We start from the raw sequence: 12,105 nt of genomic DNA, 5'->3' as shown, positions 1-12,105 counted from the left end.
TGCGCGCGGGTGGGGCCCACGCAGTGATCCGAGTTTTTACCTCGCCTGTTGGAAGCCGTGACCCCAACCGAGCCAGCACTAAAACCAAAGCAGGCAGGGGGCGGTGCAGGTCTGACGCCAGCTCCACCAGCACCACCCTGCGCGCTGTGGCTGATACATGGTTTCAGCAGAGTAGGTTTCAGAGGGAGCAGTCCGCATGGAGCGGCCCCGTGGAGCAAACCGGGCCTGGACGCTTTGTTCCAAACAGCCCGAGGTTCACTGCAGGTCATTTATGTAACATCATGACAACTCACTCTGTATCAGATCCACGCATCAGATCCACGCAGGGGGCGGGGACAGGGGTATGCTATAGAACGCAGCAGGCGGCGCCTCGTTATTCAAATGACGCGTTTCTGGCCTTCGGGGGGGGGGGGGGGGGGCTGGACGCATTAATAACAACAACAATCATAAACAGCGTGACGTCACTGGCTCTACATATAGCCTAAGCTTCGCGCGCACGAGCAAGAGGGAGCGCATTAGGCGCACGTCTGTTGCGTAAACGCGCACAAACTGCGCCGTGCACCAGCAGCGGAACAGAGAGTGTGTGTGTGTGTGTGCGCGCATACACACGAGCTCATCTGGTGAATACCCTAGGATGAGGGGATGCCCCCTCCCCTTCCTCTTCTCTCTAACCTACTCCAACAGACCACGTGGTTTCCTCTTTGCAAACAAAAAAGGAAAAAAACGTGAATTGGAGTCGACGGAGGGCGGCGTCACCCAGAGGGGGAGGGAGGGAGGGAGAGAGAGAGAGAGAGAGAGAGGAAAACACTTCTCCCGATCTGATCCCGCCATAGTTTTTCCCACTCCTCCACCATAGACCATCATCAGATCCAGCCCAGCACCACCCACACTTCCTCCACAGAGCGACAGAGAGGCTGCTGCTGCTGCTTGGTTCGTCTGCCGGGGCCGGCTGCAAGTCCAGGATTTCATTTCTGCTCCTGCTCCACTATAACTGGATCTACCGCTACAGAACACCTGCTTCACATTTTATTTTTTATTTCGCTGTCTGCCAGATTTTCCGTTCTTTCAGAACATTATTATTATTATTATTATTTCTTCCTCCTCCGGCTCACAGCGGCCGGTGTCTGTTGCGCTATTGGCAAATTCAGCAGAAACTTTTCCAGTTTTTTTTTGAGTGATTCCGGGCTTTGTTTATTTTCTGTTTTTGGGACTCTGAAGAACAATTGCCACCATGCACAAGCTTTACATTGGGAATCTAGGCGACAGCGTGACGGCCGAGGACTTGGGGAAAACCTTTGACGAACACAAGATCCCGTACTCCGGACAGTTCCTCATGAAAACCGGCTACGCGTTTGTGGATTGTCCGGACGACCAGTGGGCCATGAAGGCTATCGAGACCTTTTCTGGTGAGTTTCCATGAACTACTGACCCCGTTCCCCGCTTCTGTCCATTCATTCCGTAGCGTAGTGAAGTCAGGCGGCGGCTGCAGCTTCAGCGGTGGAACCCGGCTCCTCTGCCGTGCGCCTCCGAGGATCCGCATGGATCAGAAGGGTTTATTGATGCTAGCTGAACGAACGGAGTGTGTGTAAAGCTACACACCCAGGGAGCCGGTCAACTTCTGCAAAAAGGGGGGAGGGACACACACACACACACACAGTGTAGCAGTACAGTACAGCAGGAGCTGCTCTTTAACCTGTGAGGTGCTCCGAGCTTTAGAACCCGGGTCTGGGGGGACCGTCCTGAGGTCCTGCACCTCTTGTGTTTGCACTCCTCCCCCTCTGTGATATAGCATGAAGCCTCGCTGCCTCCCCTCCCCCTTTGAGCCGGGAGTCCACTATGACAAAGATACAAAAATACTTCACCCCTACCAGAAAGCAGGCCTCGCAGCGCCGGCCCGGGTCCACATGCCCCGGTCCCCTCTGTGGCTTCACTCTGGTCCATTTTAACTTTTATTTTATGTACCGTGATGAGGAGGAAGGTCGCCATGCCGGGCAGCAGCTTCCTCCACACCCCCAGCCCTGCTGCTGCACCTCCACAGAGTCTCCATCCACAGCTAGGAGCCAGTCAGAGGGCATTAACCCCCACATGGTCAGGGTTTCTGAGCCCATTGTGCTGCGTAAAGAGCGGAGCTGCTCCCTGCACATGTCCGCTCAGGGCGTCCTCCTCACGGTTCCACCTCAGTCCAGGGCCCGCTGCTAGTGTCAGTTAGCATGTAGCCACTGTTCTGAACTGTTCCATGTCGTTTCAGGTAAAGTGGAGCTCCAGGGGAAACGTATCGAGGTCGAGCACTCCGTCCCCAAGAAGCAAAGGTACAGAACCCCGTCACCTCCACCCACCTCCACCCTGCTCTCTCTCCAAGCCCTGCTCATGTGCTGCACCTCCAGATCTCTGACATGTTCAGGGGTCAGTGTGTTCCAGAGCGCGTCCTGTGCTGAGGCTACATACATGCTAGCTGTGGGTGCTAGCTGCTGGGAGAGAGAGTGTGTGTGTGTGTGTGTGTGTGTGGAGCCTAAACTTTGTCGCCATTGCTGTGTGTAGTGGTGGCAGCTCTGTTGTTGGACCTGATGTACTGAGATGTACTGTTACCACAGGACTGTGAGTCCAGTAAACACGGAGATGATATTGTTGTATAGAAATAATACACAAATAATACACAAATAATTCAGAGGTAATATTGTCCTCACATTACAGCTGAGCTGTGGCTCTGCAGGCCCTGTTTTGCTCTGCTGCTGCTTCTTCTTCTTCTCACAGATTATTTTAAAAGACACGTGAAGTGTGTGTCCTTTGTGTGTGTGTGTTGTTGTTTCATGAACAACTTTTTAAACACTCTTGAGTTGTAAAAGCATTTTGTGGCTTAATTAATATTTTTTTACGCGCACACTTTTTTCGCTTTTGGCAGATTTAATTTACGCACGTGGCTGCAAAGACGAGCTGAGTGCAAAGTGCTGATTATTTCATTTATTTTTTGACTTTATAAAATAAAGTGTGGACCTCCGTGTGATTACACTGAGGCCTAATTATTTTTTTTTAAATTAATTGCACCCACGTCCTGTTGTTGAATTATTTTATTTCACACTGACTCAAAAATTTCTATTATTTTAAGCTCTTGGTATAAAATGTAAAATACGAAATTACAGCAGGATTTTTAAACCTGAACCAGCGCAGGACCTGTGGCTGGACTTTCTGCTGAATTAACGCGCCGGGTTCGATCAGCTGCTCTGAGCTGACCTGCTTTAAACACATCATGGACTCCAGCCCATCATTCATGCCTGTAACCTTTGGCACAGATACGAGGCGCGCACAGCTCTGCGTGTTCCGCCATTTGGCCACATGTGTGTGTGTGTGTGTGTCCCATGATCAAAATGGCCATGGCTACCCTGCACGGCTGCGATGTTGGCTTCAGATAAATACTCAGATTACTTGTGACCAGTGTTGACGCAATTTTTCTGTGTTTGGGACCAAATATTTGAATTAAAGCAGATTTTCGTGACGCGCGGCCACGAAGGCGCCGCGGCGTGGCTGTGGCGGAGAGAAGGTGGTGCTTTCTGCAGATGGATGGCGTCTGCTGGTGTCAAATAATATTTCAAACTCCTCGCCATACTCTGGGAAGCAACATGGCAGCAGCTGTAATTTCTCCTGATCTCCCTGCGGCTCGGTAAATTGTTCTGGTGGCGCGGGGAGCGCCTCGTTCCTGTTCTGATAACCTTGAGGAGCCATGATGATAAAGGTGATTTAATGAGCAGGGGTTGCCACCGTGGGCGAGCTCTCCGAGGCCTTCGAGTGGCTCCACAGCACGTGGCGCGTCCACGCACAGAGTCACTCCACGTCAGGCAGTGAGGGCAAAATGGCGCAGCTCAGTGAGGCAGGAGCAGCCTGTGTGCTGCTCATTTACTGCTTTGTATTTGTTTTCACTGCGCGTGGTTCCGGTTCCGTTCAGCCCGGATCACCACGCAACTGCCACAGCTGACGTGTTACAGTCACCGTGAGCGCAGCGGCAGCGGGCTTGTGCGCCACAGAGAGTTGTGTTTGGAAGCCCCATCTTAAAATGGCCGTTCATGGACTCAGCTGAGCCAAACACTCCAAAGTGTCACAAATTCACCGCGTTAAAATATTTATATGGAACATCTGCCCAGCTCATGTATCCACGTGTGTGTGTGTGAGTGAAAGCTAATTTTACTAAATAATTTTGTAAATATTTAAACCCCCATGTGTTCAACAGTAGCAGTCTGCAGGCGTGTGTAGCTGTGGCTACAGGGTGAAAGTGTGCAAGTGTGTTGTTGGTGTGTGTGAGACTTTTCCTGAAGTCAGTGTATTTGTCTAAAACACACTCCTGCAGGCTGAAACGCCGTGAAGCTGCAGTGAAACGGACCCTGGGTGAGGTGTGTGTCTGTGGGGGGGGGGGCTCTTCAGAGGGAGCTCCCCCTTTATTTGAGGGTGGGTGGTTTAGGTGGGGAGGGGCCGTCTGACTCAAAGATCCAGGGTTTGATTCCTTCTTTCTGCTCTGTGGCACTGCTGAGCGGCCCCTAAGCTGCAGGGGGCGGCGGCCCCGGGCTGCCCCTGACCCCCTGTCCATGTTGTGGACATGTAATGCAGACAGTGTGTGTGTGTGTGTGTGTGTGTGTGTGCGCGTGTGCATGGACGGTGGGAGATGGAGGAGTTTTAGGTTTCAGTCGTAGCGTTCAGCAGGAAGTTGGGTTTAAATGTGTGTCAGGCTGCAGAGAGGGTTTGTGGAAGGTGGGACGCTAGCATGGTGGAGGAAGAGTGGGGGGGGGTAAGAGTTGGAGGGTGAAGTGTGTGTGTGTGTGACAGAGACAGAGGGGGTTGGTGTTTAGAGGGAACTAGCCAATGTCTTTGGCAAGAAAAAATGTATAGAATGCTGTGGGCGTAAGAACAGCAGCGACGCCCACAAAAAAAAAACAGAAGTAGAACGAATGGAAAAGAAGGGGGGGGGGGGGGGGGGGGTGTAGTCAGAACATGTAAAATGTAAAAACCTGTTAAAAAATACAGCTCATCCATCCAGTGAAATCATGACTCTTAGTCTGTTCAATGGGCAGAGTGGACGTGGAGAATGTAAAGACCTTCTATACTTGATTTAATTTTTGTAGAGTGGACGTGGAACATGGTGCCATTTGTATTTCATAAGCTGCACAGAGGAGATCGGACTGATGTGATCACTTTATGTTGTAACAGGTGTGTTACACTCATTTTATAGCCGACACTTAAAAAGGATTTATTCACATAATTGTCTTTTTTCCCTTCTTCTTGTTAGTTTGATTGCACAGCTGTGTGTGTGTGTCTGCTGCTCACTAGGAAGGTCTATTTGATCATATATAATTATATATATTTCCTGGAGTTCAGGGGTTTATTTTTGGTAAATTATGAGTGTTGACAGCACATAAAGTTGCGATCTTTAGCTAACAGCATGCTACATATTAGCTTAAATTCTCTTTGGAATAATGCAAAAGAAAAAATAAATGTTTAGAGTGTTAACCTTGTTCACACAACTCCCCTTTATTTTTCTATTTTTATTATTGTGATTATTGGACTTGATGGTGTGAGTGTAGGACAGTTGGCGCTAGCAGCACGGTTGTTGCTGTTCAGCTGATGGGGCCTGCTGCTGCTCCTGTACCAGAACTGAACTGGTTAAACTGGATCATGTTTTTTTGTCTTATGTAGATCAGTAATCCAAATATGACTTGACAGGTGACATTTCTCTCTGGTTGGTTGGTTGAGTGTAGACTTTAAATTCACCATCAAGTCATCAAGTCACCTCAAAAAAAGTCGAGAGAAAACCGACGACAATAATTTAAAATATGTTTTTGTTGTTGAAAAATGACGTAAGTTGTTATTTTTGTTGCATTCAAAAATATGGTATAAAAGAGTTTTTTATGTTTGAGCAGTTTCCTGTGTGTGTGTGTGTGTGTATGTTCTTAAAGCCTGTCTGTCTCCTTTCATATTTCTTGTGTATATGTCCATTTACCTCCTCATCTCCAGTCTTTCAGAGATTGTCAAGGCGAGCCGAGCACCACTCGGTTTCCCTCCGTCTTTCCAGCACGTCGGTCTGATCCATTCTGTCATATCCATCTCCGTTATCTGTGCTTTGTAATTTTAATCGGAGGAATTAGCTGTAGCTGCACAGACGGGCTTCTTCCTGCACTTGTGGAGCTGTAGAATGTGGGGCTCGTCAGCACAGAGCCTGTCATCACTTCACTGTTTCAGGAGGCTTTTTTAAAAAGTGCTGCTGTGGTTTAAAAATACTGGTGATGTTCTCACATTGTTGCAGAATCCAACATATGTTCAGCTTGACTTTTAGATTTGTTTTTTGCTGTGGAGAAATATAAGTTTGTGTGTAGTCTAACCAAACGGTCTATTTATTCTTTACAACCTGCAGACACCACTTTTTAAAGTGACTTTTATTTAAACAAAGCTGCTCGGTTAGGTTAACCACGTGGTGTGTGTGTATGGTTGCCAAGGTTACGGGTCCTGGTCCCCAAAAACAACAACCAGGTATCTCAGAGTTCCTGAGCTGTTGCTGTGAAACTGCTGCTCTGTTCCTCCACATTCAGCCGTGAAGATGCTTCTGACGAAACAAATCTTTCAAAAAAACCTTTTAAAAAAATGTTGTGTATTATTGTACAGTTGCATTGTAACACTGCACATAACAGAGTCTGAACTTTGATCTGACCGTGGCGCCCCACAGGGCGGGTTAGATTAAACAGGTAGGACACGCCTTAACTCTGAGAGCAGCAGTGCACTCGGACTGAACCTTCCAGTAATCACAGCTGCACAGAAGCAGGACTCATAGATGTGTTGATCTGATGCTGAAGCCTTGTCGCCTCCTGTCCTGACGTGATGAGCTGAGGTTAGGGGTGCGGGAGCGGCTTGTTGTTTATCATTTGCATTTAAACCTTTTTATATTTCTGAAGGCAGAGCTCGACTAGAAGGACGAATGTCAGGTTCTATTTCCTGTGAGGGAGTGCAGCGGAAAAAGTGTCTTAGACTGTTGCATTATGGGTAGTTTGCAGCCCAGATGTCGGATGGTTGTCCTCTCTGACTGGTTCGGTCCTCTGCCTGACGGAGTCTGTTGCTGCTGTGTTGTTTGGGGCTTTGAGGTCAGAGTCCACAGTAGCTGGTGTGGACCGGCTCGGGCGCCTCCGTCAGTGTGGATGTTTAGAACCTCCAGCCTCTAAAGCCTGCGAGTCTGAAAATGTGACACCAACATGGTGTTTGAAACTCGCTCCAGCTGGGCTGACACATTCGAACTACACCAGGAGGAGGTGGTGCTCTGTTTTAAAATGATAGATATACACATAGAAAAAAGAAGAAGGGAACTTTAATCTGATGTGCACCAATCAGAGGCTGAGAAATCACCGTGTGACTCAGACACAGGCTCATAGATGGAGCGGCGAGCTCTGGTTTGATTTCCTCCCCTTTCATGGCTGGTGAGAAAAAGGAGTAGGAGGAGGAGGGGACAGTGGGCGGAGGGAGCAAGGGGGGTGCGACCAATCGTCTGGCAGGAGCACCTGCGAGAGGCGAGGGAGGCGGTCGCCCGGCGCCGAGACCAGAGGAGCCGATAGGTCCGCCGACCCGCCCTGCTTAGCTGGCTGGCTACACGCATGCTTTGACTTCATGGCTCTCTCTCTCCTTTCTGCTTCTCCCCCGGCCCCAGTACAGTATGTTCGTTTCTGCCTCTCCTGCTTCGCCTCTTTCTCTCTCTCTTGGCACGCTGCCATGTTCTCTGCACCAATCCGGCCTCTTTCCGATAGGGAGGCCGAGCCAGACCCGAGCGGTAGAGAGAAACGAAGCGGGCAGATGAAGGCGTCCAGAGAGCGCCACTGGAAGATGGATGCATGTGTTTTAAATGTTCGTCAGCTGAACTGCATCTTTAGAGCGTCTCGGACAAACGAGTCGGGGAGAGGCCAGTTGTAATCTGATTAGACAGGCTGCAGTCGCTCGGCGTGCTTGTCTTCTGGCATATCTGTGGTCCATGAATGAATTCTGTGGTTTAGGTTTGTTTCCTCAATTTGCATTAAACCATCAGTTGTCTGAGAAAGACGGAGCGAGGTGGCTGCAGCTGGGGATCAGTGATGGAGACAGCTGTGTTGATTCTTTAGCTCTGAGATCCAGTCTTAAAAGAATAGAATGAGATATTTTAAAGACAGTTTTCATACATTCCTCTCTAATTAAAGTCAAAATCCCCCGTCAGGATATTAGTGTTATTCCTACTGTTGGAGGATTGTTTCCTTCTTCCTCCACCAGGCTTCAGTTGAGTTCTGATATTTGTCTTCAGGGGTTCAGGAGCATCATGCAGCACATAAGCTTTTATTAAAAGTTCTATCACTTACACTGCCTCTCTGCATGGTCTGTGATGTTCTCCTTCACGGATCTGCCGCCAGCTTTGCTTGCATTCCCAGTACAGAATTATGGGTAATGGATTATTTATTAACTGTGTAAAACTGAGCCCCCCCCCTCTATAAAGAAGTCAACCTAAGGTGAGAGGTGGTGCGGTGTTCCTGGAGACCTTTGAAGGAAATACTGTGATGATGTTAGCATCTTCTTAGCTTATATTAAAAAAAATACAAATCTACAAAAAGGTGAATAAACCCCATTGGGTTCTGGGAAATGTAGTTTATTTTTGCCTTGTCTTTGTGCATCTTCATGCATTTGGAGTATTGCCCTGATGTTCTGAACAGTCCTGAGCTGCAGGCTGGATGTTGGCCGGTGACGTCACGGTGTCTCCTTTTTATTCAGATGCTAACTATGCTACAAGACGTTTCACACATAAGACGTGTGAATCCTTGGGCTGTCCATTATCGTCGGTGTGGTGTCCTCTATTGTCTTCAGCAGTGTTTTTATGTTTCACATGAAAAAGTAACTGGAACAAAAGTTTTACTGAAGCAGAGGTGATAAAACGTGTTTGCACTGCACAGAGCAGCTGATGACATGGAGGCAGAGGCTGAAAGGACGGCAGTAGATAGTGGAGCTGCATGGAAGCCGTATGTAGGTGAAGGGGTAAATGGCTCCTGTCTCTTTAAGAAGACCCTCCCTCCACCTCCTCCGCCCCATCTTTCTGATTGTTTCTTCTCTCTGGTTCAAACCATCTGTCCTCTCTCTCTCTCTCTCCCTCTGTGTCTCTCGCTCATTTCTCCCCCTTCCCTAATAATTTTTGTCTTTGGCTCTTTTTAAAAGTAATTGCACACACGTCTGGGTGCATGATGCTGCAACAGTGTATGCACACACACATATGTGAGGAGCAGTGAATTGCAGCAGGGTGGGCTGGTGGGGGTGGGTGATCAAGAAACGAAGAGAAAGAAAGGAGGGGGAGGGGGCAGGCTTTGCATGGCGGCTGGGGCCCCTCGTGCGCTCATGTACGTGAGCCCGGCCCAGGTCAGCGGCCACAGTCACTGCAGCGAGCGCAGGCGGCGCTGGAGCTTTGTAACGAAATAAACCTGTGAATAAAAATATGTAAACACCAGGGTGTTTCTAGAGGACGCTGTTTTAGGGCGTAAAAATACAGACATGATCCTCACTGGCTGCAGCTTTGCATTCTTTGCACATAAATTGTTATTGTGCATTATTATAGTGCATCACAGCTGGGTGAAGGAACAGGGATGACTTAAAGCTCTTAAAAATTCATCCTGCAGTATAACGAGCTAAGAGTCGGAGCTGCTTGATGATCAGGATAGGTGGCGGCACAGAACTCTTGTAACATCTGACCCCTTCATTTTTGGGAATTAGGAAATAATCATTTTTTTTCTGTGTAATGAGAAAGTGGATTATTTCCCTGCAGATGTTGTTCCTGGCATGGAGGGCTCTAACTCCTCATTAGGATCCGAGCACTCTGTGGAGTGAAGCTCGGGGCCTAAAGGCAAAAACCACTGACTGAGTCATGAGTGCAGATAAAAACACACACACACACACACACACACACACACACACACACACACGTCCATATTAGAACCTTCATTTCTTAGGGCCGTTTCATTTTTTCCCAAATTCCATTTTTTTCCATTTTAATTTTGGGGAACTCAGTTTTTCAGTTTTTGACAATTTTTATTATTATTATTATTATTATTTTACTACAGAAGCTTGTGTTTTGATGTAAATGACTAAATTTAGGAGAAACTAACTGAAATGTATTGAGGTGACGTTTGTCACCGTGGTAACAGACAGTATCAAAAACAAGCAGCCAGTGATGAAGCTTTAGTCGACTTATTATGAAACAACCAAACATTTAAACTTCAAGTTATTTCAGCTGTAGTCCCTGTGACACACCCTCTCTACAGTCTCCTAATATGTTATATGCTCTTATTTTAATCCTCCTGTATCTTTATTGGTAGTTACTGTATTTTTTTATCTTTTATCTTGTTTACTGTAACTGTGGGACAAATCTTAATCTTAAATAATTTCCCTGAGGGATAAATAAAGAAATTCTGATCTGAGCAGAGACATCACCACTGAAACACTTGACTGGCAGCCTGTGTGCTGAGACCAGGTCTGTCTGTGTGTCTCTGCACTCGGGCCTCTCCGGTGGTTATTAGTATCCTTAAGCTTCCAGTCGCCGGAGTGTTGACAGAATCTTTAAAACAACAGTTCACGTGGCGCACACAAGTCGTTCAGGAGCTGCTCGGGAGTTTCGCAGTTTTCTTTCGGTGACGAAGGCAGAGCTTCGCCATGGTTACTGTGTTTTGAAAGGGGAGGGGCTCAGTCTGTGGAAGGGGCTTCCTGTGCCGCCCGGATTAGCTTCCCTCCGGGCAGTTTTCCCAGACATACGTTCCTCTTACACACGAAAACAGCGCTACAGTCAAATGATGTCAAATTCTGCATTAAAATGTAAATTCCGTTTTAATTGGCCAATTCCGTGATCGTGGAAATCATAGGGCCTGATGTCATGTTAGGCGGGCCTGTGCTCTGGCTTGCGTGATGAGATGTTGTCGGGCTAAGTACAGCTCTGATCCATATTGCAGTGTGCACCCAAGTTGTGAATAAAATATGTTTCATGTTCTTGCAATAGCGCCCCCTACAAGCCTTTAAAGGTGTAGGGTCGGACACGGTCTTTTAAAACAGTGCATTAAGGAGTTTTGAATTTGCTGGTGCATGTTTGCACATTTATTTACCGTGGTGTTGTTTTAAGCCACCAGAGGACAGTTTGTCACCGTCACTGTCGTCTCTCCTAAAGCTCCGACTCGGAAAAGATGGAGTCTTCATTTTGTGATGTTTGTTTATTAATGTTAATTTATACTTTCCACAAGAAGTGTTTTAAACCTGTAGGCCTGAAGATTGTGGCCTTTCAGAGTGAACTTTAGTCCAGCTCCTACGATATTCAGTCAGTTCAGAAGATAAGTTATCACATCTGTTAGAACACAGAGCAGAGAAAAAGAAGGGATTGTTGGTGAATATGTGGAGAGACAGGAAGCAGGAGGCATGCAGAGTGAGTCCTGATCCTGACTCTTCTTCAGCTGTTTTTGGGCCTTTAGGGTTGCAGAATTAATTTAACATTTAACTGTCAGAGGACAATTGGTCCAAAATAATTAGATAAATAAGGACAAACACAAAAACAACAGCTGCTGTAGGAGGGACGTTCAGCAGAACAGGAGCGCCTACAATTAAACTGTAAGAGTAAAGGTTAAGCTGACTTTTATTATTTATTATGTTTATTGGGTTTTCAACAATACAAATTACATATACGAACCCAAAAACAGTTACACACACACACACATATATATATATATATATATATATACGTTAAGCTGATTTAATAAAGTTCAAATGTGTAAATGTTTCAGTGGATTTTTCTCCTGTTTGTGTGTGTTTGGGGTAAAACAGCCCAAACTTCATGCGAGGACAGAAAACTTGAATGCTTTGTAGCAGCTTGACTTTCCTCATTAAATTAGGATTTGCAAACACTGGAACTATTTATTTACACACTCACACACTTCCTCTGCTGCTGGAAGTAAAGCCGAGCCGAACGCAGAGCAGACATTTTGCTCCAGCTCCTCCACTTCCGCCTCTGTTTCGGAGAACAACAGGCCTCTTGTGTAAACTGTCAGACAAAGAGGACAGAGCTGCACTTAAGCTGAGGATGAAAGTGGATTTTTATGTGAA

At 47.2% G+C, this 12,105-nt stretch overlaps 1 protein-coding gene across 1 annotated transcript; it reads left to right on the top strand.

The window, feature by feature from the left end:
* Positions 1–868: 868 nt before the first annotated feature.
* Positions 869–2,309, top strand: LOC114431303 (insulin-like growth factor 2 mRNA-binding protein 1; the record flags this gene model as incomplete). Its single annotated transcript, XM_028398889.1, has 2 exons — positions 869–1,406; positions 2,249–2,309. Coding segments are annotated over exons 1-2 (236 nt in total), but the record flags the coding sequence as incomplete, so codon positions are not given.
* Between the last annotated feature and the right edge of the window lie 9,796 nt (positions 2,310–12,105).

Source organism: Parambassis ranga, unplaced genomic scaffold (assembly GCF_900634625.1).
Source record: "Parambassis ranga unplaced genomic scaffold, fParRan2.1 scaffold_66_arrow_ctg1, whole genome shotgun sequence".
In the NCBI taxonomy this organism is placed as follows: Eukaryota; Metazoa; Chordata; class Actinopteri; family Ambassidae; genus Parambassis; species Parambassis ranga.
The sequence above is the reverse complement of the archived record's forward strand: the minus strand, read 5'-3'. Positions and strand labels throughout refer to the sequence as shown.